The sequence below is a fragment of the Archocentrus centrarchus genome, chromosome 21, assembly GCF_007364275.1.
Source record: "Archocentrus centrarchus isolate MPI-CPG fArcCen1 chromosome 21, fArcCen1, whole genome shotgun sequence".
NCBI lineage: Eukaryota > Metazoa > Chordata > Actinopteri > Cichliformes > Cichlidae > Archocentrus > Archocentrus centrarchus.
This window is the reverse complement of record NC_044366.1, coordinates 32,198,298-32,225,327: the sequence shown is the minus strand read 5'-3', so window position 1 is coordinate 32,225,327 and position 27,030 is coordinate 32,198,298. Positions and strand designations below refer to the sequence as shown.

General features: G+C 39.9%; 3 protein-coding genes across 3 annotated transcripts; all 3 read right to left on the bottom strand.

Annotated features, from left to right (window-relative positions):
* Positions 1 to 314: 314 nt before the first annotated feature.
* LOC115800219 (trace amine-associated receptor 1-like) lies at positions 315 to 12,805 on the bottom strand. Its single transcript, XM_030757465.1, has 3 exons — positions 12,678 to 12,805; positions 1,373 to 1,486; positions 315 to 1,128 (listed from the first exon to the last, which is right to left on the bottom strand). Exons 1-3 carry the CDS (start codon positions 12,803 to 12,805, stop codon positions 315 to 317), a joined length of 1,056 nt encoding a protein of 351 aa, XP_030613325.1.
* A 37-nt stretch (positions 12,806 to 12,842) lies between these two features.
* On the bottom strand, positions 12,843 to 14,048 carry LOC115800270 (trace amine-associated receptor 1-like). The gene is made up of 2 exons (XM_030757522.1): positions 13,876 to 14,048; positions 12,843 to 13,656 (listed from the first exon to the last, which is right to left on the bottom strand). Exons 1-2 carry the CDS (start codon positions 14,046 to 14,048, stop codon positions 12,843 to 12,845), a joined length of 987 nt encoding a protein of 328 aa, XP_030613382.1.
* A 7,312-nt stretch (positions 14,049 to 21,360) lies between these two features.
* Positions 21,361 to 22,579, bottom strand: LOC115800218 (trace amine-associated receptor 13c-like). Its single transcript, XM_030757464.1, has 2 exons — positions 22,410 to 22,579; positions 21,361 to 22,174 (listed from the first exon to the last, which is right to left on the bottom strand). The coding sequence occupies exons 1-2, from the start codon at positions 22,577 to 22,579 to the stop codon at positions 21,361 to 21,363; spliced, it is 984 nt and encodes a 327-aa protein (XP_030613324.1).
* Between the last annotated feature and the right edge of the window lie 4,451 nt (positions 22,580 to 27,030).

Below are 27,030 nucleotides of genomic sequence, written 5' to 3'. Positions count from 1 at the left end.
TGCCTGATTATTCAAGACCTTGTGTTTGAGAAAAAAGATTTTGAATTTAATTCTGGGTTTAACAGGGAGTCAATGAAGAGAAGCCAATATGGAAGAAATGCACTCTCTCTTTCTGGTCCATGTCAAAATTTACTTGATTGGTATATATTCACTTTACACCAACCATATTTTACTTAATTATTAATCATTTCAGTCATTTCAATAAATAAACCTTTGACGTTCTTGATGTATTTAAAAGGAATTTTATATTTACAGATTGACAGATGTATTAATTTACTGATTAAAATCTTACTGGACCAGATTTCACAGTATTTCTATAGTATGTTTGCCTCGCTGCCACCATCCTTGAATATCTGCAAAGTAATGATAAGTTTAGCAGCATTTTTAAACCAGGGGTAAAACAAGGCATAGATCAGAGGGTTTAGACAAGAGTTAAAATAAAAGAACATGATCACAAAAAATGTAGATGGATCATTAACCAAATTTTCTTTAACAACAGAGTAGCAGTAAAATGGACAGAAACTTGCCAGAAACACAACTACAAGAACCCCAAGAGTCCTGGCTGCTTTCAGCTCAGATCTGTTTGTTTGAGTCAGTGAACGCTGAAGTGTGACAGCTGTAACATGAGAGCGCATGGCACGAGCCTGAGACACAGCCACCACAAACACTCTCATATACAGAACTATGATGACAGTAACTGGAACAACAAAGGATAAAGCAAGGTCAACAATCCCTGCAACATCACTGATTACAAACACACACTCTCCATAACAGGAATTATACCTGCCTGGTTCTATCAGGATATCCTTTGTATAAAGACTGTAGTAGAGAATAGATAAAAACCAACACAGACACACACTGAGTTTGACTCTCGTCACTGTGATTCTGGTGGGGTAATGCAGAGGGTCACAAATAGCCACATAGCGGTCAACTGATATGAGAACTACATTCCCTATCGAAGCATAGGTAATGTTGCCAGTGAGATACCAATAAACAGAACACATAAGATCACCAAGTACCCAGCAGGTTGTGTTTCTAAAGATTTCTAATGGCATCAACAGGAGACCCACAAGAAAGTCTGAGACAGCCAGAGAGAGGAGGAGAGTGTTACTGGGTGTGTGAAGCTGCCTGCAAGGAGACAAGAAACAAAGCAAATATTACATATTATTTATGTCAAAATGTCTTCAGTGAAATGTTCCATGATCAAAGCATGATTCAGTCTAGACAAATGAACATTATAATCATGTTTAAAACACACAAGACTGTGCCAAGTTCACTTCATTCATCATTAAATTCATATGACATAAATATAAGCCTTCACATATCTAAAAATTAAACTGTATTTTCAGTTTAATTCGTCTCAGTCTCTTACCTGAAGCAAGAGACTGAGATGATGACCAGCAGGTTGAAAGTAGCAGTGATCAGAGAGATACATGACAGCACAATGATGAGGAGCACAGCTTTGGACCAGTGAAGTGTCGGCTTGCTGCAGGAAATGTTGAGGAGTTGTGGAAAACAGAGCTCAGCTGCTTTCTGTATCTCCATCATCAGGCAGCTGCAGCTCTCTGATCAGAACTTTTTCTCATAAATCTGATTAATATCCCCCCTCCCAGCAACCTCTTTCAGTCTGCAACCCTCCTCTTTCTCTCAACACAACCAATCACACTGTCACTTTTTCCCACTCACTGTCTCACACAGTTGATTAATAGTTTTTAATATAGGACTCACAATGCTGATTATTGTTATATTATTGTCATGGTCTTGGTCCTAGAGCTCTGCATTTTAGTAGTTTTAAATTCCTGTTTTCATGTTCATGTTTTTTTTTTACATTCTTAATTTGAATCTACATGGTTCTAATTCCATTCTATCCCCTTATATGAAGTTTAAAAACAAACAAACAAACAAAACTTTTCTAAATGTTTTTTCCTTTTTTAATCCCACAGGTGCGACAAATCTGTGATAGGCCACGGGCCTTTTTTTTTTTTTCTGATGCCAGATTGCATCTGAAACAACACAACCAGTTATTTCAATGACATTAGTCCAGATTTTGATCAGCACCATGGACAGCAACAACAGCCAAAGGCTAATGGAATGCACACATTTCCATTATAGGGTCTTTGTGTGTGTGTTTTTTTTTTTTTTTTATTACACCCGGAGTCCTGTTGGGTCTGGTGGACCCATTGCATTTGGGGGCTTTTAATTCAACATAATTGAACAATTTTTTTTGTTTATATACTCAGCAGATGTTTACTTCATCCCAATTACAAGTAATATAAATGCATGTTAAATTTGTTCCTTTTACCTTTGTTAAATCACATTTATGAAAAGAAGTGCCACTTGTTTTTGTTTTGTTTTTTAAATTAAGATGAAGCGGCATCACAGGTAGCCCGAATCTTTATACCATACTTCTTATCATTGAGACCTGCAGGAACTACGCCTGATGACAGACTGCTATTTACAATATCTAAGATGACCTGTCCTACGCTAGAAAAACCTTTCTTAAAAAACCAAGGGGGAGCAATATCGTGAGGAGAACCCGATGGTTTCATGTGTTCCATTACATCCTGTATAAAAGTCAAGTCCACTGGTTCAAATCTATCAAGTACAGTTGAACAAGGGGACGTAGAAGAGTGGTCAAAAGCAGGCGCCAAAATGAGGGCTCTTGCTCTAACAACCTTATCTATAAAAAACTTTAAGAAATCATTACATGTTTTAGAACATGCTTCTACACAGACAGGTGGTGGAGCATTAAGAACAGAGTCAATCACCTTGAACAACACACGTGAATCTTTATGGTGGAGCATAATAATATTGGACAAATAATGTCTTTTTGCAGTCTTAATAGCATGCTGGTAACGACGCCAGCAGCTCTTAAGAGCCTGAAGTGAGACTTGTTGTTTGTCCTTCTTCCATTTCCTTTCGGCTCTACGACATTCACGCTTGATGGCATGAACCTCTTCGTTAAGCCATGGCTCAGTTTTCTTTTTTGGCCGCATAATTTTTATGGGGGCCACAGTGTCCAAGATATTCTTGCAGGACACTTCCAACCAAGAGTTTAATTGTGGTTAAATCCTGTTTTTACCATCTCAGACAGGTGGCTAAAGTAAGACCCATTCTCCTCGAGCAACAACTTGAAATTTTAATTCATGCTTTTATTATTTCTCGTTTAGATTATTGTAATGCTCTTTATTGTGGAATTAGCCAGTTGTCTGTAAAGCGTCTCCAGAGAGAACATATTACCCCTGTACTGGCTTCCCTGCACTGGCTGCCAGTACATTTGAGAATTCAATATAAGATCCTTTTACTTGTTTTTAAATGTCTACATGGCTCTGCTCCTTTTTATCTCTCTGAGTTACTTGACCCATATACTCCGACGCGTTCACTCAGGTCAGCTGACCAACTACTCCTGAGAGTACCTAGGTCAAAGCTTAAACTCAGAGGAGATAGGGCCTTCAGTATTGCAGCTCCTAAATTGTGGAACGACCTTCCATTAAATATTAGGAGTACTCTTTTATTTTCTACTTTTAAGACCCTTCTTAAGACCCATTTTTACCGTTTGGCTTTTACCCCGAGTTTAGACTGTTGCTTTTAGCTTGTCCCTATTGCTATGTGTTGTGTTTTATGTGAATGTGTAAGTGTGTTGACTGTACAGCACTTTCTTACAGTCCCTGTGTTTAAAGTGCTCTAAAAATTGAATAAAGTAAAAGAAAGTAAAGTAAAGTACTTGGCAGGCTTAGATGCGATATACTGCCAGAATGGGCAGTGACCCTGAAATGGCATCAGTTGCTCATCAACGGTGACATTGGGCCCAGGTTTTAAAACAGGGGGAGATGTCCACTTGTCCCACACTCTCCTGATGGCAGCTGGCCTGTTTTTCTGTCATCAAGCTGGTCTATCATCATGGTCATTAAAACAGATGCTCCTGGAAATTATTTGGAAAGTTTTCAGAAATATTTTTGACCAGAAAGGTTCTCTACCAGTTTTGTCATCCCACAGGGATTCTGCGGCCATTCCTTTGGACCTGAAAACACCAGCAAGGATAAGAACCCCAAAGTAAGCATGTAAATTGTTTTGTCCATAAACTTCTTCTTCTCTCCTTAAACTTTTTCCTTCTAAATTTGTGCAATTCGGGATGATTTTCTGGATAGGGTGTGGCATGTAGGTCAAAAGAAGACTTGGTGTCTTGTGCACGAGTGACTGCCAAGTGTGTAGGTCCTGGCATCATCTGAAACACACTGGCATCCAGGCAGAGGGTTTGATTTCTTCAGCAGGAAGACCATTCAATTCTGCCATTTTTTGACATCCATGTGTCATTTTCAAGCTGCTGACAGGCTGGTCCTTAGACTTTTTTATACTTTGGAGCTGGCTGATGCTCATCTCAGACTCTGAATTTTCAGAAATGTGATCCTTATATTCTGAAATTTCCTCTGCATTACTATCAAAAACCTCTGTCTTCTCCAAGATCACCTGTAAGGCAATCTGAAAAGTTAATCCCTTTGCCATCTTAATCAGTTGTGGTACAGAACCAAACTGACAGGTATATTTATAGTGTTAGATTCACAAGATAGGTTGCAAGACAGAACCTATGATTTCCACACTTTCTCTAGCCCTGGGTCCCCGAAGACTGTGTACTATAAATGTATGTGTGTGTGTGTGGGGTGGTCATTGAAAATGTTTTCTGATTCATGTTCCATACAGAAAATGAGCAAAGGACAATGAATCTTAAGTTTGAAAAAATAACTCACACTGGCCCTTTTTCCACTGATGACTATAAATAGCGAGTTTCGCTGCGACTATAGTCGCATCAGAGAGTGGGGGGCGCAAAAGGTTTTTTTTTCTTCCTGGGGGGGCATAACAGAAAATAATTGAGAAGCACTGACAAAGTTTTCTACCATAATTCATGTGTATTACATGAGAAAAGCAATGCAATTTTCACGGCTGTGAATTAGGTTGGGCTCTAAGGCTGAATTTGCTGCTTTGTATCAGTTCATATCAAAAGTAAAAGGACGCAAAGTGCGTACTTTTTGTCTTGCTCATAATCACTGTTTACCTCTGTGCTGCACACAGATGCTGCAGTAGTCTGGTTTGGACCTTAAAATGCACAAGCACAAGAAAGGGAAGCGTATTCTCCCACGTTTGTACCCTTTGGCTTCCGTGTTCAGATGAGGACCCGCCCACACTCAAACATAAAGGATCAGTTCGCAAAGCATGGTGGAAACGCAGGCTCGTTCTTAAGAGTTTTGCTGGTTCATTGAAACCAACACTAGCACTGGCATGAGCACCGGCACCTCAGCGATGGAAACATATCCACTATGTTCTTCAACTAGGCTACCACAAGCCCAAAACAGATTTAGCCTTCCTGAAGTAACATTTATGCTGTCCCTGATCTTTCTTTGCAATCCATGAGCTCACATGTACGCTGTTTCCACAAAAGCCAAGAAACCCTTATTTTTCAGGACAACAGTGATAACAGTGACTTTAAGTAACCACAGTTTTATCCACCCTGTGCAATGAGTAAGCAACCATAACAAGCACTCCTCACAGCTTCCCCAGCTCCAGCCTTTGTTAAACAAGACAGACTTGCTCATGCACACAGAAATTGTAGGATCCAAAGGATTGTAGTCAAGATAGCTTCCAGAGATGAGAGCCAATTGCAGCCATAAATAGCAACAATTTACAGGATGCAAGAGGCAATAGGACATCCTTTGTATGGTAGAACACTGGTTGAACTGTAAAGAGATTATTTTAATGTTGTTGCATTGTACTGTAATGGTGCTGGTTATAAAATTAGAATTTTTTTTTTAAATTTATTTCAGTAATTTTATTCAAAAAGTTAAACTTGTACTATATTCAGTCATTACACACAGACTAATATATTTCAAATGTTTATTTCTTTCAATTTTGATGATTATAATTGACAACCAGTGATACTATAGTTACATTGAAAAAGTAGTCCGACTACTGATTACTCCTTTAAAAAAGTAACTTAGTTACTTTACTAATTACTTAATTTTAGAAGTAGCTAAGTTAGATTACTAGTTACTTTATTAGTTACTTTCAACAGCGGCTGGTCTTGTGCCAAAAAGTGATCGCCTGTCATAAAGTGATTCAGATGTTTCTGTGTGTTTATGTGTAATGTCTTTGCTTATATTGGTAAATAGAGTGCAGTCAACTTGATTTATGAAGGGCTTATATATAAAATGAAGAAATAACCTGTTTTTTAACAATCTTTAGGAGTCTGTGTTATTGTACCTACATTATATTCAATCCATAGCTTTTTGGCCACTTCAAATATCTTTATATAACTGTGATGTTATATTTAGTGTGATTTCTGCAGCTTTCTGAGCCAGATTTCTGTTTAAAAAGACATTTTTAATGTCAGGCAGTTTTTACCTTGAAAAAATAAACCGAATATATAAAAGTCACTTTGCCAAAAACTGATTGCAGCTTCTACCTTTTGATAGAAATGCTGTTTCTCACTCAAAATCACCTGATATCATTCATGATATATGTTTGATATATGCTTCACAGATTATAGGTCAACAAGTCATTTACAGCCGTTTAAATACAGGGAATGATTTTCTTTTGGCAAAAACCGAAAATTGCTGTTTGGCAGACGATCACTTTTTGGCACAATACCAGCGTCTACTACATACTGTAGTAGAAGGCTTTTCAACTTTTTCAGTTCTCCCCCACTTACTGGTTTGCACCGAAGTCCAGCTTTTGTTGTTTGGGTGCTGGGGGGCTCCTGCATTAGCCGCAGCTCTGCTTCACACCACCTGTTGTGACTCGCTCTGTAAGTTTGACTGCACCATGACTCCAGATGTTTCCTCATATTTGATGTAATGTTTTTGAAGCTAGATAGCACTTTGTCTCCTGCACAGAGTGCACAACTAACCTTGATGCTGTCATCTTTAGCTGACAAACTCAAAATAGTACCTGTATTTCAGCTAGAGAACACGCATCTCTCGCCTCCCTCCATTGTCTATGTTTGTGTCGCTGTGCTGTCATTGTCCTCATGCTGAAAACGGGACTTAACTGTCGCATCTGCCAGACGTCACTCCCCAAGACACAAGAAGAAAGCAAAAATACATCTTTGTACTGAGGAAAATGACAAAAAGTAACGCACAGTGACTTGGATAAGTAACTTTAATCTGATTACTGGACTGCAAATAGTAACGCGTTAGATTACGTGTTACCGTGAAAAAGTAGTCAGATTAGAGTAACGTGTTACTAAGTAGCTTTACTGACATCACTGTTGGCAACTAATGAAAACCCCAAATTCAGTACCTCAGAAAATTAGATTACTACTTAAGACCAATACAAAAAAAAAAAGTACTTAACGCCCTTTCACACCAGATGCATTGCGTAAAAACGACACAAAATTCCAAATCTTTCAGATGCGAACTTGTACCTACATACACACCGGACGCAAATAAATCGTCCTCATAAAACGCATTGTGAAGGAAATTAAGTCAACATCAAACGATGATGTAATGAGGTTGTGATGTTTCTAAACAAGAGAAGGAAGAAACAGAGATTCTGGGTTCATTCAACTCATAAGAAATCAGCAGCAGGGAGAGTTTTATGGTTTTATCGCAGAGTTGAAGCTGCAACACGGCCCATTTCGTGCATATTTCAGGATGTCAGTGGGCAGTTTGAGCTCTTGTTGACACAGTTGGGATCACATATGAGGAGGCAGAGAATAATTTCAGAGCTGACTGACTTGGAGCAGCGTCTAGCTGTGTCTGAGGTCAAATAGTTTGATTTTATTGTTCCCACATCACTGTATGATCAGTACATTGGTGTACGTTTTGAGCTATGTCTTCACATACTGCTAAATGCAGCACTCTGATTGGTCAGACCTGTTTGTTCGCTTGCGAAAGTCTGAAAAATCTAACTTGATCGGAAAAAAATAAATGCCGCAAATTCATCCTGTGAAATGATGCGGTCGGTGTGAACGGCTGCATTAAGAACAGGTGAGTCCAAAAAATATTTTTTACGCACGAAAAATTTGCACAGAATTTACGCGTCCGGTGTGTAAAGGCCTTTAGAAATGTTGGCCAACTGAAAAGTATGGACATGAAAAGTATGAGCATGTGTGACCCAGGTCAGGTGAGAGGCCCAACCTACCACACACTCTAAAAGGAACTGCCGTAGACGTGCATTCAGTTAAATACAAATAAAACTTTATTTACAATATATGAACACACACAAGTCTCCCGGGTAGACTGATTTTAAAAAATGAACATTAAAAAACATCTACAGATCAATAAGAAAAAAAATAATAATAGAAGAATAAAAAAAACTTAATAAAATCCACAGTTGAGTCAGTCACTAGCCCTGCAGTCATAAAAACAAAAAAACAGAAGTCAACACAATGCTCATCCACACAGTCTGGTTACAACAACATCCGGGGTAAACAAACCCCGTCACAACCAGATGCAACCTTTCCTTTCAACAGGATGCAAAAAGAGGGAAACTTCGGCTTAACCAGCCAGTGTCTGCAGCAGCATCATAAAACAAATGGAGGCAATAAAACACCGGCGGGACAACGCCGGGCAAGGCAAAATAGCAGCGTAGTATTCTGTACCTGTCTCCAATTTTAGAATCCACCCCACTGGGAATAAAACGGGATTGGACCGCTCGCCACAATTTCACCTGGTGTAGGAGACTCTCTCTTCCTACAACCAGAAAACAAACTAACTCCACTCTAGCCAGAGTAGGAGTGAAACTTTCCACTGCCTACCTTAAACACAAGGGCACTGAATTTCTCCTTAGGTTACCAAGGAAAGTAAAAGAAACCCGCTACACACATTAGGTAATTCAGCCATTTGATTCAGGTGAGTTGGATCAGGGACACATCCAAAACCTGCAGGACAGGGGCTATTGAGGCCTGGAGTTGAAGAGCCCTGTAATATCCCATAGATTTTCTATGGGGTTAAGGTCAGGTGAATTTGCTGGCCAATTAAGAACAGGGATACACCATGGTCCTTAAACCAGGTACTGGTAGCTTTGGCACTGTGTGCAGGTGCCAAGTCCTGTTGTAAAAGGAAATCTGCATCTCCATAAAGTTGGTCAGCAGCAGGAAGCATGAAGTGCTCTAAAACTTCCTGGTAGACGGTTGCGTTGACCTTGGACCTCAGAAAACACAGTGGACCAACAGCAGCAGATGACATGGCACCTTAAACCATCACTGACTGTGGAAACTTTACACTGGACCTCAGCCAACGTGGATTCTGTGCCTCTCCGCTTTTCCTCCAGACTCTGGGACCTTGATTTCCAAAGGAAATGCTAAATTGACTTTGATCAATTTAGCGCCGGTCTCTGGCTGCATGATCGCAGATGCTCGTCTCTGGATGAGTGATCTGGAACGAACATTTTGTTGTGTACCTTGTGCGCACAATGACAATGAGTTGAATCTAATCTAATCTAATCAGAGAACATAACTTTGGGGCACTCAGCAGCAGTCCAGTTCTTTTTGTCTTTAGCCCAGGCGAGACGCTTCTGTTCAAGAGTGCTTAACACAAGGACTGCGACAGCTGAAACCCATGTCTGCATACATCTGTGCGTGGTGGTTCTTGAAGCACTGACTCCAGCTGCAGTCCACTCTTTATGAGTCTCCCCCACATTTTTGAATGGGTTTTATCTCTCAATCCTCTCCAGGGTGCGGTTATCACTACTGCTTGTACATTTTTTTTCTACCACATCTTTTCCTTCTCTTCGCCTGCTTGGACACAGAGCTCTGTGAACAGCCAGCCTCTTTAGCAATGACCTTTTCTGTCTTGCCCTCCTTGTGCAAGTTGTCAAAGGTCGTCTTTTGGACAAGTCAGCAGTCTTCCCCATGATTGTGTAGCCTACAGAACTAGATTGACAAACCATTTAAAGGCCTTTGCAGGCGTTTTGAGTTAATTAGCTGATTAGAGTGTGGCACCAGGTGTCTTCAATATTGAACCTTTTCACAATATTCTAATTTTCTGAGATACTGAATTTAGGGTTTTCATTAGTAGTCAGTTATAATCATCAAAATTAAAATAAATAAATATTTGAAACATATCAGTCTGTGTGTAATGAATGAATATACAAGTTTCACTTTTTGAAAAGAATTACTAAAATAAATAAACTTTTTTCAATAAAAATTAATAATTTTAAATATATAATTTATAATTTATATAATTAATTAGGGCAGCATGGTGGCGTAGTGGTTAGCACTGCTGCCTCACAGTTAGAATACCATCTGGAAGGCCTGGGTTCGATTCCACCTTGGCCCAGGCCTCTCCCTCTCTCTGTGTGGAGTTTGCATGTTCTCCCCGTGCTTGCGTGGGTTTCCTCCGGGCACTCCGGTTTCCTCCCACATTCCAAAGACATGCACTTACTGGGGTTAGGTTAACTGGCTAATCTAAATTGCCCATAGGTGTGAATGAGAGCATGAATGTGAGTGTGAAAGGTCATCTGTCCCTCTGTGTTGGCCCTGCAACAGGCTGGCGACCTGTTCAGGGTGTACCCTGCCTCTCGCCCTATGACAGCTGGGATAGGCTCCAGCCCCCCTGCGACCCTTAACAGGATGTGCGGAAGCGAATGGATGGATGGATGGATTTAATTAATTAAATAAAATTTTATTGTGGAAATTTTTAACTTCAACATTTTAAAAATTTACATATGCACATCAACAAGTTATAATATCATACTCTTACACCATTTCATCTGGTCTTTAAGGAATAATAAAAATAATAATAGTCATTTATTCTGTTATCACCTGCAATAATAGTATTATTAATACTGTGCCACTTTCAGCCTATTTGCAACACTCTACGTTCTGATATTTATATTTCTTTAAATTTTATACAGTTTTTCTCATCTGTATATTTTCTCATTCATTGCATAGTTTTACTTTGTTGTTTTAAATTTTATTTGTGCTGTTTTACTCTCTGTGGTTTTATGCAGGGTTTGGGCTTCTGCTCCTGTTGCCATTCTTATTCCACACACACACACACACACACACACACACACACACACACACACACACACACACACACACACACACACACACACACACACACAATATGTGTGTGTGTGTGTGTGTGTGTGTGGGGGGGGGGGGGGGGGGGGGGGGGGGTGCTTTCTCATTAAGTCTCATTAAAACTGTCTTTTTAAGCATATGTGGTTCCAACAGTGTGTCACTATCCTATCATAGTATCATTATGTGCTTTAGGTGTAAAAGAAAACAAAACAAAACAAAAAAACACTGAAAACAAAGGCTAGAAATTTATTTTATTGGCTTTCAAAATTGTAAAATATTTCAGATTTCTATTTTAATAAATGAGATCCAGATGACCAGATAATAACATGTTATATATAATATGGATACATTTTATTCAGCATCTTCTAAAAAAAAAAAAGAAAAAATCAAACATTTGCAAAGAAATTAATTGTATATGTGTGTATGTGAATATTGTGTAGGGTTTGCATTATTGTGAGTATTTTAATTTAAAATAGAAAAAGACAATGAATTATCAACAGTAACTGTTAATAATAGTAACTGTGGTACCTGAGTACCAAATTTCATTGCAATGAGAATTTGAAAAATATGACAATGAAATAGGGTAGAAATTGCCCAAGTCAAAATCATACAATCTTGCTCTACGATCTATGTAAACTCCATGCATCTAACAACAACATCTGGAGATTGCTTGTGTGTCTATTCTTTCACTTGATGTCTGGATTGGCTGCACTGGATGAATGAGTTCATTTCAACGGAGACAATCATGGCAAGCACAGGAGTCAAGAGCAAACTATAAACTCGCACTTAAGAGCAAAAATATGATATGAAATTTGCAGAAGCAAATCCAGGGATGAAGCAGAAGCAATTGCTGCGAAATTTTGATAGTAGACCCCAAACTATCTAATATTTTGAAGAATTCTGAAGAATCGGATTTTATCCGATTTATACACAAGATGGATTTTTCACGTCAGATAAAATTCCATGGGCCGTTTGAATTCGACTTAAGCACTTTCTATTGTGGTCATAAAAATATGAAACAATTTGAAAAAATATGAAAAACTAACTGATGTGAATTTTAAAATACAGTAGGTGTTTTTTTATACTTATGAACATTTGACCTTGACCTCAAATCATGTATTCTGGGGTTTGTAGAATATTTCAACAAACTTTAAACAATTTAAAAAAAAACAAAACAAAAAAAAACTTCTCAGTTATGTTACTAACAGTTGGGAAAACAAACAAACAAATGGGTGAAAACATAATAAACAGAAAAAAAAAAAGCCTGAAGTTAACATTTCTTAATAATATATTAATCCTTAAATAATTTGAGCCAAAAGTTGAACATGCTGACAAAATGAAGTGAGATTCACTAGATAACGATTTCAAAATTGAATTTCTTCATAGTTTTTATTTATCAGAAGTACTTATTTAAATGTTATTGGTAATTTTCTTCTACAGACATATACTGCAGTCACAGTTAATATATTTTACCTATCACTATTCAATTACAGTTTCAGTAATATGGTGAAAGCTCATCCATCCTTTTTCTTCCAATTATTCATTTCAGGGTCCCAGTGGGTCAGAGGCAGGATGTATTTGATTTGTCAAAGGCCAACATGTTGAGACAGTCAACCATTCACACCTACAGTAAATGTAAAATCCCTGAGTACCTTACCTCCACTGTGGGAGGAAGCCAGAGTACTGGCACAGGCATGGGTAGAACATGTAGAACTGCAAACAGAAAGGCCCCAGGCTTGATTCAAACCAAGGGCCTTCTTGCTGTGAGGCAACAGTGCAATCCATTGCACCAATATTGTTTCAGAGCAGGCTTCAAGCCTTTTTATAAAATGTTGCCCTTACTTGTGTCATGCTTGAAAATCTGTAATGTGATGATAAGTTTAACAGCATTTCTAAACCAGGGGTAGAACAAGGCATAAATCAGTGGGTTAAGACAAGAGTTAAAGTAAAAGACAATGACCACAGTAGATGCAGATAGATCATTTATAATGTTTTCTTCAACAAGAGTGTAGCAGTAAAATGGACAGTAGCATGTGAGAAACACAACTACAAGAACCCCAAGAGTCCTGGCTGCTTTCAGCTCAGATCTGTTTGTTTGATTCAGTGAACGCTGAAGTGTGACAGCTGTAACATGAGAGCGCATGGCACGAGCCTGAGACACAGCCACCACAAACACTCTCATATACAGAACTATGATGACAAAAACTGGAACAATAAAGCATAAAACAAGGTCGACAATCCCTGCAGTATCACTGGTGAAAAACATGCACTCTCCATAGCAGGAATTATACTTCCCTGGTTCAATCAGAAGGTCCTTTGTATAAACGCTGATGTAGAAAATGGAAAACAACCAACACAGACAAACACTGAGTTTGATTCTCGCCACAGTGATTCTGGCGCCGTAATGCAGAGGGTCACAAATAGCCACATAGCGGTCAACTGATATGAGAACTATGTTACCTATTGAAGCACAGGTAATGTTGCCAGTGAGATACCAATAAACAGAACACATGAGATCACCAAGTACCCAGCAGGTTGTGTTTCTTATGATTTCTAACGGCATCAGCAGGAGTCCCACAAGAAAGTCTGAGCCAGCCAGAGAGAGGAGGATGATGTTACTTGGTGTGTGGAGCTGCCTGCAGGGTGATAGAAACCAGTATATTACTAATTAATCATTTCAAAATGCCTTCAATGAAAATGCTGCATTAATAAAGCATGAAACATAAAACATTACAGTCATGATTAAAACACAGAAGAATATGCAAAATTCACTTCATTCTTTAATCACTAAATCATATGATGTAAACTGAAGTTTTCACATTTCTTAAAATGTAGTTATAATTAAAAATCTCTGCCTTAAGTGGGAGACTGAGATGATGACCAGCAGGTTGAGAGCAGCAGTGATCAGAGAGATGAAGGACAGCACAATGTTCAGGAGCACAGCTTTGGACCAGTGAAGTGTCGGCTTCCTGCAGGAACTGTTGAGGAGTTGTGGAAAACAGAGCTCTGCTCCATTCTGTATCTCCATCATCAGGCAGCTGCAGCTCCTGCAGCTCTGATCAGAACTTTTTGTCATAAAGCGGATTTATCTCCTCCCTCCCAGCAACATCTTTCAATCTGCAACATGATAACCCTCCTCTGTGTCTCAAGAAAACCTATCACACTTTTACTTTTTCCACACTCACTGCCTCACACACAGTTGCTTAATAGTTTGTCATTATTCTGGGATTCTTGATGTTTAATATTTGATTATTGTCATGGTCCTGGTTTGCACTGTCATCTCACATTCTCTTTCTAACATGCAAAATTGATAAACTCACACTATCTTCTTCAAGTAGTCTACTTGTACAACAAGCCCAAACCAGATTTAGTGTTGCTAAAGTAAGATAATAACACATGTAATTCCGTAAGAACTGAACAAATGAGAGAATCTCATTAAGATAATCAGTTATTGGTTATTCAAGACCTTGTATGTGAGAAGGATTTTAAATTCAATGCTGGATTTAATAGAGTCAATGAAGAGAAGCTAATATAAGGAAAAATATATTACAATAATCCAGCCAAGAAGTAATGAAATGCATGAATTAGCTTTTCAGCATCACTCTGAGACAGGATTTTTCTGATTATAGACATAATTCACAAATGCAGGAAAACAGTTTTACATATTTCTTTAATATGTTCTTTGAAGGATATATCCTGTATTACTGGAGGCCAACGTAAGTACAGAGTATCTGTTAGACACCATACTTCTAAGGTTTGTTGAGTTGAGTACAGTAACTTCAGTTTTACCTGAATTTAGAAGCAGAAAATTGGAGGTAAATGGTAAATGGACTAGCTCTTATATAGCGCTTTTCTACTCAGTATGAGCACTCAAAGCGCTATTACTTACTTATTACTATATTATCATCCAGGCCTTTATGTCTCAAAGATATTCTTGTAGTTTAACTTTTTGCTGTGTGTCATCTGGCTCCACAGATAGATAAAGATTGGTATAATCTTTATAGCAATGCTATTCTTCTAAAAATACTGCCTAAGGAAAGGATGTACACTCAACAAAAATATAAACATTCAAACCCAAACGGTTAAGTTAAAATCACCTATCCCTTAACACACCCATGCACTCCTGGAGGAATGGGACAACATCCCACAGGCCACTACTGACAATCTGGTAATGTCTATACACCACAAAGGTGTGACACCAATAGTGTACACACTCGGTACTGAGTGCTGTGCACTATGATCGCTGACCATGCAGTGTTCACTTTTGTCATGACTCGTGAAGGAAATGAGTTTCATGGTATACTATGTGTCCCCTTACCAAATGTACATTTACTTGCCTGAGAAATTTGCTTTTGATTGGAAGATAAACATAACTGATTAAAAATATAGAAGCTTATAATGTTTAGTGTCATCATGAACTTTGTGTTGTCACTGTACAATGAACCACACTGATGGAGACTACAGAATGATAGAAATGGAGATGTCGAGGTCACCCTGCTATTGAAGTTCTCTGTTGTCCACATATTGTTTTTTATAACGATGTAACTGAGATAGATAAGCTGTGACTATATGAAACTGTAAGCTGAATTAGAATGGACCAGCACTTCATGTCATGCATGGCATGCAGTCTTGATCCAGATTAATCTGTAAAACTGTTTGAAATGGCTTTTTTAAATTCAATAATTGGACTTCTTATTCCGTTGTTTGTGTCATTCCTGTTCAATAAATGAACACGCAGAAACCGTAAGGCTTACGCAGCACACACTCTTGTTATTTAAATTCCTTCGCTCGCTGTTGAAGACTCAAACACTGGACACAGAGATAAAGTCTTAACAGAGTTTATTCCAAACGTGCGTTAAAAAAAAACAAAACAAAAAACAAAGATACAGGGAGTCAATGGTCGCTTTAGGCTCTGGGTCTCTGTGGCCATCTCACACACACTGTCATGTAACGGTGTGGTGGGCAAGGAAGAGGACCCCAATGCTGACGGAGACTGAGGCTCGGAGCTGGTGCCATTTTGCAGGGCAGTCATCTCACAGTCGTCTCCTCAGACAACCTGGGCTGCTTATAAGGGCCCCTTGTTTTCCTGAGAGGCTGGACTGCCCCCATCCAAGAGAACAGAATGGGTGTAGGAGCTGAGTGCCTCTCAGGCGCAAAGCGCACAGTTTTTTCTGGGGTTATAGAAACTAAATGCACAGTTTCTTTGGGGGGGCTGAAGGTGAAGTGTGGTGAGCATAAAATCCTTCATTAATCCATGCAAGGACTCCAACAGCCAGGGAAAACTAGCCACCAGCTCCTGAACCTTGGCTGTGATAGCTTCCTGCTGGTCCTCACACGGGTCAGATAATAGTTCCAAACACAGAGTGTCTACTACGTGAATGACTGTCTTCCATTTCTCTTCCAAGAGGGAGAGAGCAGCTGAGTCCATTCCCATTCCATTGAAATTTTTTTTCAGGGGTAACCAAATAAGCCTTGTTAGGACAGTACAAGAGGGCTGATGAGAGGAGTGGGAACAGGTGAGAAGCACAGCTGAACATAATTACACTGACGAGACAAGGGGAAACAAATCTCAACATAACACACAGGGACCAGATGACTATCAAAATAAAACAGGAAGTTAGATGGGGGAACAAAGATACAGACTTGACACTGAACATCCCAGAACAAAAGAAACCCAGAACAGACAAAAACAAAGCAAAAACAAAACATACTGGGTCAAAAGGACCCAGGACCATTACACACACATTAAAACACCAACTCCAACAGGGAATTTCCCATCACAAAAGTCTGCATAGGAAAAAGAATTATCCTGGATACCTGGCTGATGCAACAATCTTGCAATGACAGAGTCCCCACCCGCTTAAAACACTACTCCATCACAGTACATGGAAAGCAGGTGAGTGATAAGAGATCACCAACAGCTGAGCCTTGGAGCCTTGGATGCCTACCTCTACATCAGGTACATCTGCAGGCTAAAAAATAACACAATATCAATATAACCAAAAAGGACAGGCCAGCCAGAGCCCCCATGACAGTTTTGTGATGACACACTGACTGTTGCATAAAGATCCGAAACACTGGTTGCTGTGGAAGCCTGAGTATACTGAGTATATACACAAACTGTTGTGCTTATACGTTGTTGATTAGTTATGAGATGAAAATGAGAAACTGTGTTGTGCATACATATTTTTGTTGAGTGTATAATTTAAATAGAATTGGTTCCAGCATGTACCACAGTGACAGGGGCCCTCTGACAGATTATGTTCTGCGCACAATGCAAACTAATCCAATCAGTCTGGAAGGAATTCCCAATGGGTTCACTCAATGCATTGAATTCAATTAAATTTTCAATTCAATTTTATTTATATAGCACCAAATCACAACAGTCACCTCAAGGTGCTTTGTATTTTTATTTATTTTTTTTTGCATTTTTGGCCACAGCAGCTTTTATCAGCAGTGGAGAGAGACAGGAAATGGGGGGAAAGATACAGGGGAAGAAACACAGGCAAATTGGTGACAGGCCAGGACTCAAATCCGTGCCACCTGCACCGCAACGCGGTATATACATGTGGTCGCCGGCTTCACCACTAAACCTTCCAGGCGCCCAAGGCGCTTTGTATTGTGGGTAAAGACCCTACAATAATACAGACAAAACCCAGCAGTCAAAATGACCCCCTATGAGCAGCACTTGGCGACAGTGGGAAGGAAAAACTCCTTTTTAACAGGAAGAAACCTCCAGCAGAACCAGGCTCAGGGAGGGGCAGTCATCTGCCGTGACCAGTTGGGCTGAGGGGAGAGAAAAAAAGATACGCTGTGGAAGAGAGCCAGAGATTAATAACAATTAATGATTAAATGCAGAGTGAAGTATAAACAAAGTAATTAAGGTGAATAAAAAGAAACCGTGCATTATGGGAACCCCCAGCAGCCTAGGCCTATAGCAGCATAACTAAGGGCTGGTTCAGGGTCACCTGATCCAGCCCTAACTATAAGCTTTATCATAAAGGAAAGTTTTAAGCCTAATCTTAAAAATAGAGAGGGTGTCTGTCTCCTGAATCCAAGCTGGGAGCTGGTTCCACAGAAGAGGGGCCTGAAAGCTGAAGGCTCTGCCTCCCATTCTACTCTTAAGTATCCTAGGAACCACAAGTAAGCCAGCAGTCTGAGAGCAAAGTGCTCTATTTGGGTGATATGGTACTATGAGGTCTTTGAGATAAGATGGGGCCTGATTATTGAAGACCTTGTATGTGAGAAAAAGGATTTTAAATTCTATTCTAGATTTAACAGGGAGCCAATGAAGAGAAGCCAACATGGGAGAAATCTGCTCTCTCTTTCTAGTCCCTGTCAGTACTCTAGCTGCAGCATTTTGGATCAGCTGAAGGCTTTTCAGGGAGCTTTTAGGACAGGCTGATAATAATGAATTACAATAGTCCAGCCTAGAAGTAATAAATGCATGAATTAGCTTTTCAGCATCACTCTGAGAAAGGATGTTTCTAATTTTAGAAATACTGTGCAAATCCAAAAAGCAGTCCTAGATATTTGTTTAATATGAAGTGTCATTGAAAAGAGTGCAGTGACTCTTTTGCACTGTAAGCGGATCCCCATTGACTTCAGGCTCCCTTTGACAAGCTGATACCCTGCATTGACCATTTCATTTTTTATCTGCTGCACAGCATCGCTCCTCATTGGTCGTATTGCTGTAGTAGCTCTGTCTTGCAGACTGACTAAAACTCCCTCATCCTTCTACCAGTGGTGCTGACTGAAACTCCCAGTATTCTTGCAATGCAATCTACAGGGATATATAGCTGCAAAAGCTACAACAATCTCACTTCCTCTATATTGTACCTGGGCTGCCCCATCTGTATTAGTAAAATTCTTTTACTTCTTCTAGTGCATCTACTTCAAATTCACCATCTTTTCAAATTCACAATTACTTATTTTCATTTTATTTTTATTCTTCTTATTTATATGTGTGTGTATATATGGTTGCAGGTAGAAAATACATTTCACTGTGCATTGTACTGTGTATAACTGCGCATGTGACAAATAAACACTATCTTATCTTATCTTCAATGCAGGTCTGCATCTCTCAAGGCCTGTATCATTTCAGGGTGAACAGTAAGATGTCTTGACAGCTCTTCCCACAGATACAGCTCTTGGCAACATTCAGTGAAGTCAAAGTCAGAAGGGCTTCTTGAAAAAGCCAACTTTAATTAGCAAGTAACCTCAGTTTGGAGAATGCCCTATTGACAAGAAAACATGATTAACAAGGAATCATAACATTATGCTGAAGACATTTTTTTGTGAATAGAGGAGACTTGCATAATGACTGAGAGATGGCCAGAATGTGCTTCTAGCTTTTTACAGATGTGTCATAGTTAGATTTCAGTAGTCAAATGTGAATCATAAAAGCAAACGCTGGCATACCATAAAACTGGTTCTAATGTATGATTAGTTCACTTGTATTATTGGGTTTTTCCTGTCTTTGCAATAGTTTGTGATATTTCAAAGTAATTAGCTTGCAAATAATTAGCTGTTAAATCATCTTAAACAATGGCAAAAGAGGAATCAGGTTTGTGATCATTAATTTTATTTTAATGTGTTGTAATTGATGATGTATGCATTATAGCTGTTATTTTGTGTTCCATTGTGGGTTTTCATGTGTCATTTAATGCTTTTGTTGTTTATATTGTATTGTTTTATATTGTCTGATAGTGTGTGGTTTTTTCCCCCCTCTTTTTTTCTCCTTGTTTCTGTTTAATCTGCCAGGGACTACAGATGAAAAGTAGTCTTTTGGCTAATTCTGGCATATTTATATTGAGATGGTCATCTCTTTTAAATAAATAAATTCAAATTCAATTAAGCCAAGTAATTGTTGTTTTCCAGGTGCCACTGTTTATGACAGAGAGTCCAGAACCACTGAAACTGTTGTAATGCACACAGTATTAACAAAGTCATTGTTCATGCTGGTGAGTGAATACCTTTGGCAATATGGTGTTATATGTCCTGCCATTCTTATGCAGATGACACATAGTGGTACTTTTCCTCCAGATACTCTCCCTCAAGCTCCCTCCCCAGGCCTGGCTCCAGGATGGGGTGCTGGTAACCCTATCTCAGTCAGGTAAATTGTTCTCTTAATGCCTTTTCCATAAGAGTGATTGGACTTCCTCTTTGTGTGGCCCCTCACCCACGCCTAATTTCCCTTGGGCCACTACCTGGAGCCAAAAGCCTCTGGACACCACAGTTCTTGGGATCACTGGCATACAAAATCCTTCCACTACAATAAGTTGGTGATATACAGGGGAGGTGTCTGCCATTTTTGTGGGAAAAAAGCTGTTATCACTGCTACTGATCTGTAATTAATATTGGAATACAATGAGTTACTAAGGTTACACCTGATGCATCCCTGATATACTGGGCAAAGAATGATGCATTTTTAAGCCATTCAAAATCGAACAGGCTTTGTTTACTCACGGTGACATAATACGTCTTCAAATGTGGCTTTTTGAGACTGAGAGAGGCTAGGATTTTTTTTTCTTGCAAACAAGAAGAGTGGTTTGGATGAACAAAGTGGAAGTGGAGTCTCTATCCTTTTATAAGGGAAAGCACCCATTGATTTATGTTTCAGCCAAACTAATTTTTTATTTTTATTTGTACATATACCTGATATAATATATATATATATATATATATATATAAATAAATTTTTTAATCGATCTATCCACTTATCTCTGAAATTTTGCAATTTCAGAGACAATTTCCCTTCTAATTCTGTTTCTAATTTCCTTGTGAAAATTACATATGTGAAACACATAGAATACCATTATATAATAATAATAGTAGAAGTACTGAAGCTGGCATTCTTAAATTAATTGAGCCAAGTGCTGGATACAGTTTAAAAATGAGAGAAATTTAAAGGGTAACAATTTCCACAAAATTCTTTGCCATTTTTACTCAAGATATTAGAAATGAAGAATTGATCCCAGAGGATACAAATTATTTTCTGTGACTCTAGATATTGAAAATACTCAAGTAAAATTTATTGATAATTTTGTTCTTCAGATAAAGGACGTAGTCACAGCTAATGCATTTTTTTCTATATTGTAAATTAATCAATGTTTTGATCTATTCAATAAAATGCTGTTAACATCAGTGGTACTGAATTTATATTATACTTAATCTAATAAATAACATAAACATTCACAATATTCAAAATAATTTAATTGTCATAATTTAAAAGTAACCCCCCACCCCCCCAAAGATCTTTTTTCCTCAATGCATTCTTGACACAGACAAAAGCGATTATCCTAATTTAAAGTCTTACTGGAGCAGGTTTCATTATATTTCTATAGTATGTTTGCCTCACTGCCGCCATTCTTGAATATCTGGAGAGTGATGATAAGTTTAACAGCATTTCTAAACCAGGGGTAAAACAGCGCATAGATCAATGGGTTTAGGCAAGAGTTAAAATAAAAGAGCATGATGAAAAAATATAGAACTGAATACTTAACCACATTTTCATTAACCAGAGAGTAGCAGTAATATGGACAGAAACTTGCAAGAAACACAACTACAAGAACCCCAAGAGTCCTGGCTGCTTTCAGCTCAGATCTGTTTGTTTGATTCAGTGAACGCTGAAGTGTGACAGCTGTAACATGAGAGCGCATGGCACGAGCCTGAGACGCAGCCACCACAAACACTCTCAGATACAGAACTATGATGACAGTAACTGGAACAATAAAGAATAAAACAAGGTCAACAGTGCCTGCAATATTACTGCTTAAAAACACACACTCTCCATAGCAGGAATTATACCTGCCTGGTTCAATCAAGATGTCCTTCGTATAGAGAACGCTGTAGAAAGTTGAATAAAACCAACACAGACAAACACTGAGTTTGACTCTCACCACAGTGATTCTGGTGGGGTAATGCAGAGGGTCACAAATAGCCACATAGCGGTCAACTGATATGAGAACTATGTTCCCTATTGAAGCACAGAAAAGACTTGCAGCCAGAAAATAATAAACACAACACATAAAATCACCAAGTACCCAGCAGGCCCTATTTCTAATGATTTCTAATGGCATCAACAGGAGACCCACAAGAAAGTCTGAGACAGCCAGAGAGAGGAGGATGATGTTAGTGGATGTGTGAAGCTGCCTGCAGAGAGACAGAAAATAATATATTAATCAGTTCAAAATGTCTTCACTGAAAATGCTGCATTAGTAAGGTATGACTGAGACTATGTACATACAATGTTATGGTCAAGGGTAAAACACATCTATACTATGCAAAATTAACTTCAGTCTTCCATCACTACATCGTATGATGTAAACTGAAGTTCACACATATCAAAAACTTAAACTGTTGTTTCATTTGAAAAGTTAATTTCTACCTGAAGTGGGAGACTGAGATGATGACCAGCAGGTTGAGAGCAGCAGTGATCAAAGAGATGAAGGATAGCACAACGTTCAGGAGCACAGCTTTGGACCAGTGAAGTGTCGGCTTCCTGCAGGAACTGTTGAGTTGTGGATAACAGAGCTCAGCTGATTTCTGTATCTCCATCATCAGGCAGCTGCAGTGCTGCAGATGTGATCAGAATGGTTTCTTATTGATGTATTTTATCTTCCCCCTCCCAGCAACCTATTTTAGACTGCAACATAACCCTCCTCTTTCTCTTAACACAACACACAGATTGTTGTAGCAGCAAGGGAGAGGAAAATGAAAATGAGCTCTTATAAGAGCGCTCAAAATATGTCAGCAATCTCTGTCTTCTTGCTAAGAACATCCCATGAACCCGGAAATGACCCACAATACAGGGCACGGATTCCTAAGTATATCATTTTGCCGAATCTGGTCAGAAATGTCTCATCTTTAACAGCAAAAAGTTCCCCACTTCTCTGTGTTCTCAGCACAGTTACATAATTACGGTACTCTCAATACATTGACTTTGAAACATAATTTTATAGTAAAGCAATGGTGGCAGCAAGCATGGATGCGGCAGCTCACTGTCCTCCTTTTAGTTCTTTCTGTATTTTTTATGTCTTCGTTTACTTCATATAAAACATCTGCTACTTATGCTTTGATCTTGGGCACAAGGCATCTGTTTCAAATGACTTTTACTGCACTCACAGCATACCAGACAACATAGCAAAACCACCTGGCTCTCCGAGGACTGTTGTCTGGTCTGGAAGGCTTCACAGATGACAAAGTGAGAAAAATGATAAGTAGGGCTTCAGGTCTGGCCTTATACTAAGACTAAAGCAACAACCACACAAGCCACCTCTGCTCAGCCTGTATCTCTCCAGTGCAAGATGTGTGGTACAAAAAATGACAACTTCCTGGGAATTGCTATGTTGTGACTGCTGTATATTGATTGTCACCGAGACCTACTTACAGTACTGCTGATGTATATTTAGACTCTTTCTCTCTTTGATCTTTTGGTTAACTTCAATAGTTATGTATAGGCCTCGCCAGCCAGTGCCACTAGCTATCCAAACAGCTAAACAGAGTGAATGCAGAAACTCCACAGACTCAGGGATGACATCTTGCAGAATTTACTGACATTAATTTTTCTGTGAAACTGTAACAGGATAAACAAGGATACATATAAGTATGATTGCTGTGATAACAACATGAAAAATCACTACATACACCATTTTCATACGCAGACAGGTGCTCCTTATAGTTAGCTTATTGTTAGCTAGCAACAAACCGAGCTTACTTCAAACAAAAAAATGCATATTTTCTCTCCAAATAAAGGTGTCTGTAGTAACTACTCTCACATGCGATTAATTCAACTTATAATACTGCCACTTGTGGCGAAGCTGCAGAGTGTTGAGGTACTCTCGTTTCCATTTTGACCAGAATGTGTCTGCAAGACTCTGTACTCCTTTCCATTGTTCTTTTAACATTATCCCATTTCCAAAGTCGCCAGGAGGAGGGGAGGATGCAGCCTGAGGTTAGAGGATGAACGAGTGTATTGCACTTTTTTTAGGATGTGAACCGCTTCCTTTTCTGTAGCAAATGACTTCAATGCGTCATCAACGTAGAAATCCCTTTCAATGAATTTGCGCACATCTTCTCCAAAGTGCACTTCTCCATCAGCAGCAGCTCTTCACAGACCGTATATGGCGACGGAGGAAGAGGGGCTGTTCTCAAAGATATGCACTCGCATGCGGTACTGAATGACTTCACTGGAGAGGCTGTTATCTTTGTACCACAAAAAGCGCAAAAAGTCTCTGTGGTTTTCTGTGACAACAAAACAGTGGAACATATGCTCATTGTCTGCAGTTACAGCCACTTGTTCCTTTCTGAACCTCATCAACGTCCCTACTAGGCTGTTGTTAAGGTCAGGGCCAGTGAGTAATACATCATTGAGTGAGACCCCTCATATGGTGCACTGGAGTCAAAGATGACTCGGATTTTGTTGGGTTTCTTAGGGTGGTAAACCCCAAACAGGGGTAAGTACCAACATTCTTGGTCCTGACTGAGAGGTGGAGCAACTTCTGCATGGCCTCTGCTCAGCATGTTCTCCATAAACTCAAGGACATGGGTTTTCATCTGAGGGCGTTTGTCCAGCGTGCGTCTGAGGGACATGAGGCGGTCATGAGCTAGTTGCTTGTTGTTGGGTAGGCATTGCTGTGGTGACCTGAATGGCAGAGGACCTACCCAGCTGTTGTCGCTGTCTTGGTAAAACTGTGAGTCCATAATGTGCATGAACTGTCGATCCTCAACTGACGGTGCCAATTTGTGGTCATCAGCTGTGCGTGCAAACATCTGCTGTCCTAAACTGTCCGTATTGTTGCAGGGTTTGGACCTGTTTGTAAACGTCTCTTTGAGTTTGATTTGGCTACCACAAGGCTGGAGATAACTTGTACGGCCATTCTCCAGGATGTATGTTTTGTAGCTGCTCACATTTTCAGGCCTATGTACTCCTCCAAGACAGACGTCACCTATGACCACCCAGCCAAGATCTAGTCTTTGAGCAAACGGGGAGTCATCTGGGCCGTTTATTTGTTCTCTGACTTTGTGCGCTCTCAGTATATCTCTGCCCAACAGAAGCGTTATGTCAGCATTTGGATCGAGAGGTGGGATCAGACTGGCAATACATTGCAGATGAGTGTGGTGATGAGCGGCTTCTGGAGTAGGTACTTCAGAGCGGTTATTAGGAATTTCGTTGCATTCAAGGATCGTTGGTAGGGGAAGACTTGACTTTTGATCCACCGACTCCACAATGAAGCCTGAAGCTCTCCTACCTGTCACACTTGTCGGCCCAGCACATGTTTTTAACGTGTAGGGATGGTTTGGCCCTTTAATCTGGAATAGGTCAAAGAACTAACTGGGAACGTGCGAGTGAGTGGTTGCTCTGTCAAGACCCGGGGAGGAAGAGGACACACAAGCGGTGGCTGATGAAAGCAAGGTGCAAGTTTATTTACAGTGATCGAGAAATGTGCAAAGACAAGGGGGTCCAGGGAGGCGAGGGTGGAGGCGGCTGAAGCGGGTCGAGAGGCTGGAGGAATTCCCAGGTGGTGAGGGGAGGTCAGGCAGGTGAGTGAGTCAGGGAAAGGAGCCAGCTGTGGTATGTTGTGGAACGGCGGGATGATGAAAAGCCGGGGTTCCGAAAGGACGAGCAGGAACTGACATGGGGATTGAGAAGTAGTCAATGATCCAGCGAAGAGTAATGGTCTGCTGGCAGCTTAAAGAGACCCTGCCTGATGACTTGATCCGTAGCAGGTGTGGTGATCTCCGCCCTAGCGAGGCGGAGACACCGGAACCTCCGCTGTGGCCCGCAGGACAAACACACATGTACAGATGCAGCCACCTAATGTTGCCGCATCCAGCCAGACGTCGGCCAGCTGAAGTCCAGCTCCCAGCTGGCCGACGTCCGGCTGTCGTCGGGCTGGAAGTCCCCCTCCTTCTCCTGGGCGTATCTACTTTCCAGCATGAACACACCCCTTTCCCTCAATTGTAGACTGTCACCAAAAGGTGGCGCCTTCTTAACAAAAACGTTGAGTTCTGTGATTCAAAAAAGTTTTGGTGAAGTATCAAGTTTTGAAAACCTAAAATAGATGCCTAAAATTTTTGTCAGTATGACCTTTCACACATTTCCATTGCGAATCACCAAAAGATTCCTTTGTTTCACTTCATCTTTTAACTAAATAAGTAAATAAATACAGTAGGTTAAAAAAGAAGCGGTGCTGCGCTGAGCCAACCCGGTCTCACGGCAGTTCGTGCAGTAGTCACGAAATGTAATCTATTGATTCGTGCTCATGAACACGAATTCCCTCTTTTTTTCGTGTTACTCGGCACGACTTCTATTCTGCCTGAAATGCAGTGGGATAAAGTTCGTGCCTCTGAGCACGGCTTCTAAGCTGCAGTTTAGTTTTTTTTTTTTTTTGCCCCTGTCCCCCTTTTTTCCCCCCTTTTCTTTTGAACTGGAAGCTCAGAAGCTGAATTATGCCTTTAATTGCGATCCTTAACCGCCACTTTTCCTTTTGACATGAATTTCTCCTTGTTTCATTTAATGTGGGGTGCTGCTTATGGTTGTAACGATGACATTTGTGGGGCTTTTTAGGTCTAAATTTATATTTACGTGTTTATGGTTAGTGCTATATTCGGTGTCCAATTTTTTCTTTGAGTTCCGTGGTCTGAAGCCGTTTTTCCTCTGTGTTAAATCCATGAACCAACGATGAATAAATAAATGAACTACAGTACCCATCACCCCATCGGCCGTAACCATGGTCACGCGTATTCCCGTTGCTGTCCAGGTAAATTGCATTAGTTCACCCGCTTCGGGTGTTATCAGGTAATTACTGACTTTATTAGCGGTTTTCAGGCCTGTAGATATGGGCCAGCAAGGGCCGTCTGCACCTCGTAGTCAGTCGAGAAGGCAGTTATCGTTCTAACAGAGGATCACTGACAGAGGGATGAAGGACTACAGAAGAAGGACTACAGAAGCCATGCTCGCTGACTTCCGGCGGATGCTGCAGTGTTCAGGTAAGAGGATTTCAATG

Excerpts from the sequence above, each read along its gene's own strand:
- LOC115800219 (XM_030757465.1), bottom strand. The coding sequence starts at position 12,805 with ATGGATTGCACTGTTGCCTCACAGCAAGAAGGCCCTTGGTTTGAATCA. Across the intron at positions 1,487-12,677 it reads GGCTTCCTCCCACAGTGGAG|CAAGCCGACACTTCACTGGT; the intron begins GTAAGGTACTCA and ends CATTTCCTGCAG. Across the intron at positions 1,129-1,372 it reads ATCTCAGTCTCTTGCTTCAG|GCAGCTTCACACACCCAGTA; the intron begins GTAAGAGACTGA and ends GTCTCCTTGCAG.
- LOC115800270 (XM_030757522.1), bottom strand. The coding sequence starts at position 14,048 with ATGGAGATACAGAATGGAGCAGAGCTCTGTTTTCCACAACTCCTCAAC. Across the intron at positions 13,657-13,875 it reads ATCTCAGTCTCCCACTTAAG|GCAGCTCCACACACCAAGTA; the intron begins GCAGAGATTTTT and ends ATCACCCTGCAG.
- LOC115800218 (XM_030757464.1), bottom strand. The coding sequence starts at position 22,579 with ATGGAGATACAGAAATCAGCTGAGCTCTGTTATCCACAACTCAACAGT. Across the intron at positions 22,175-22,409 it reads ATCTCAGTCTCCCACTTCAG|GCAGCTTCACACATCCACTA; the intron begins GTAGAAATTAAC and ends GTCTCTCTGCAG.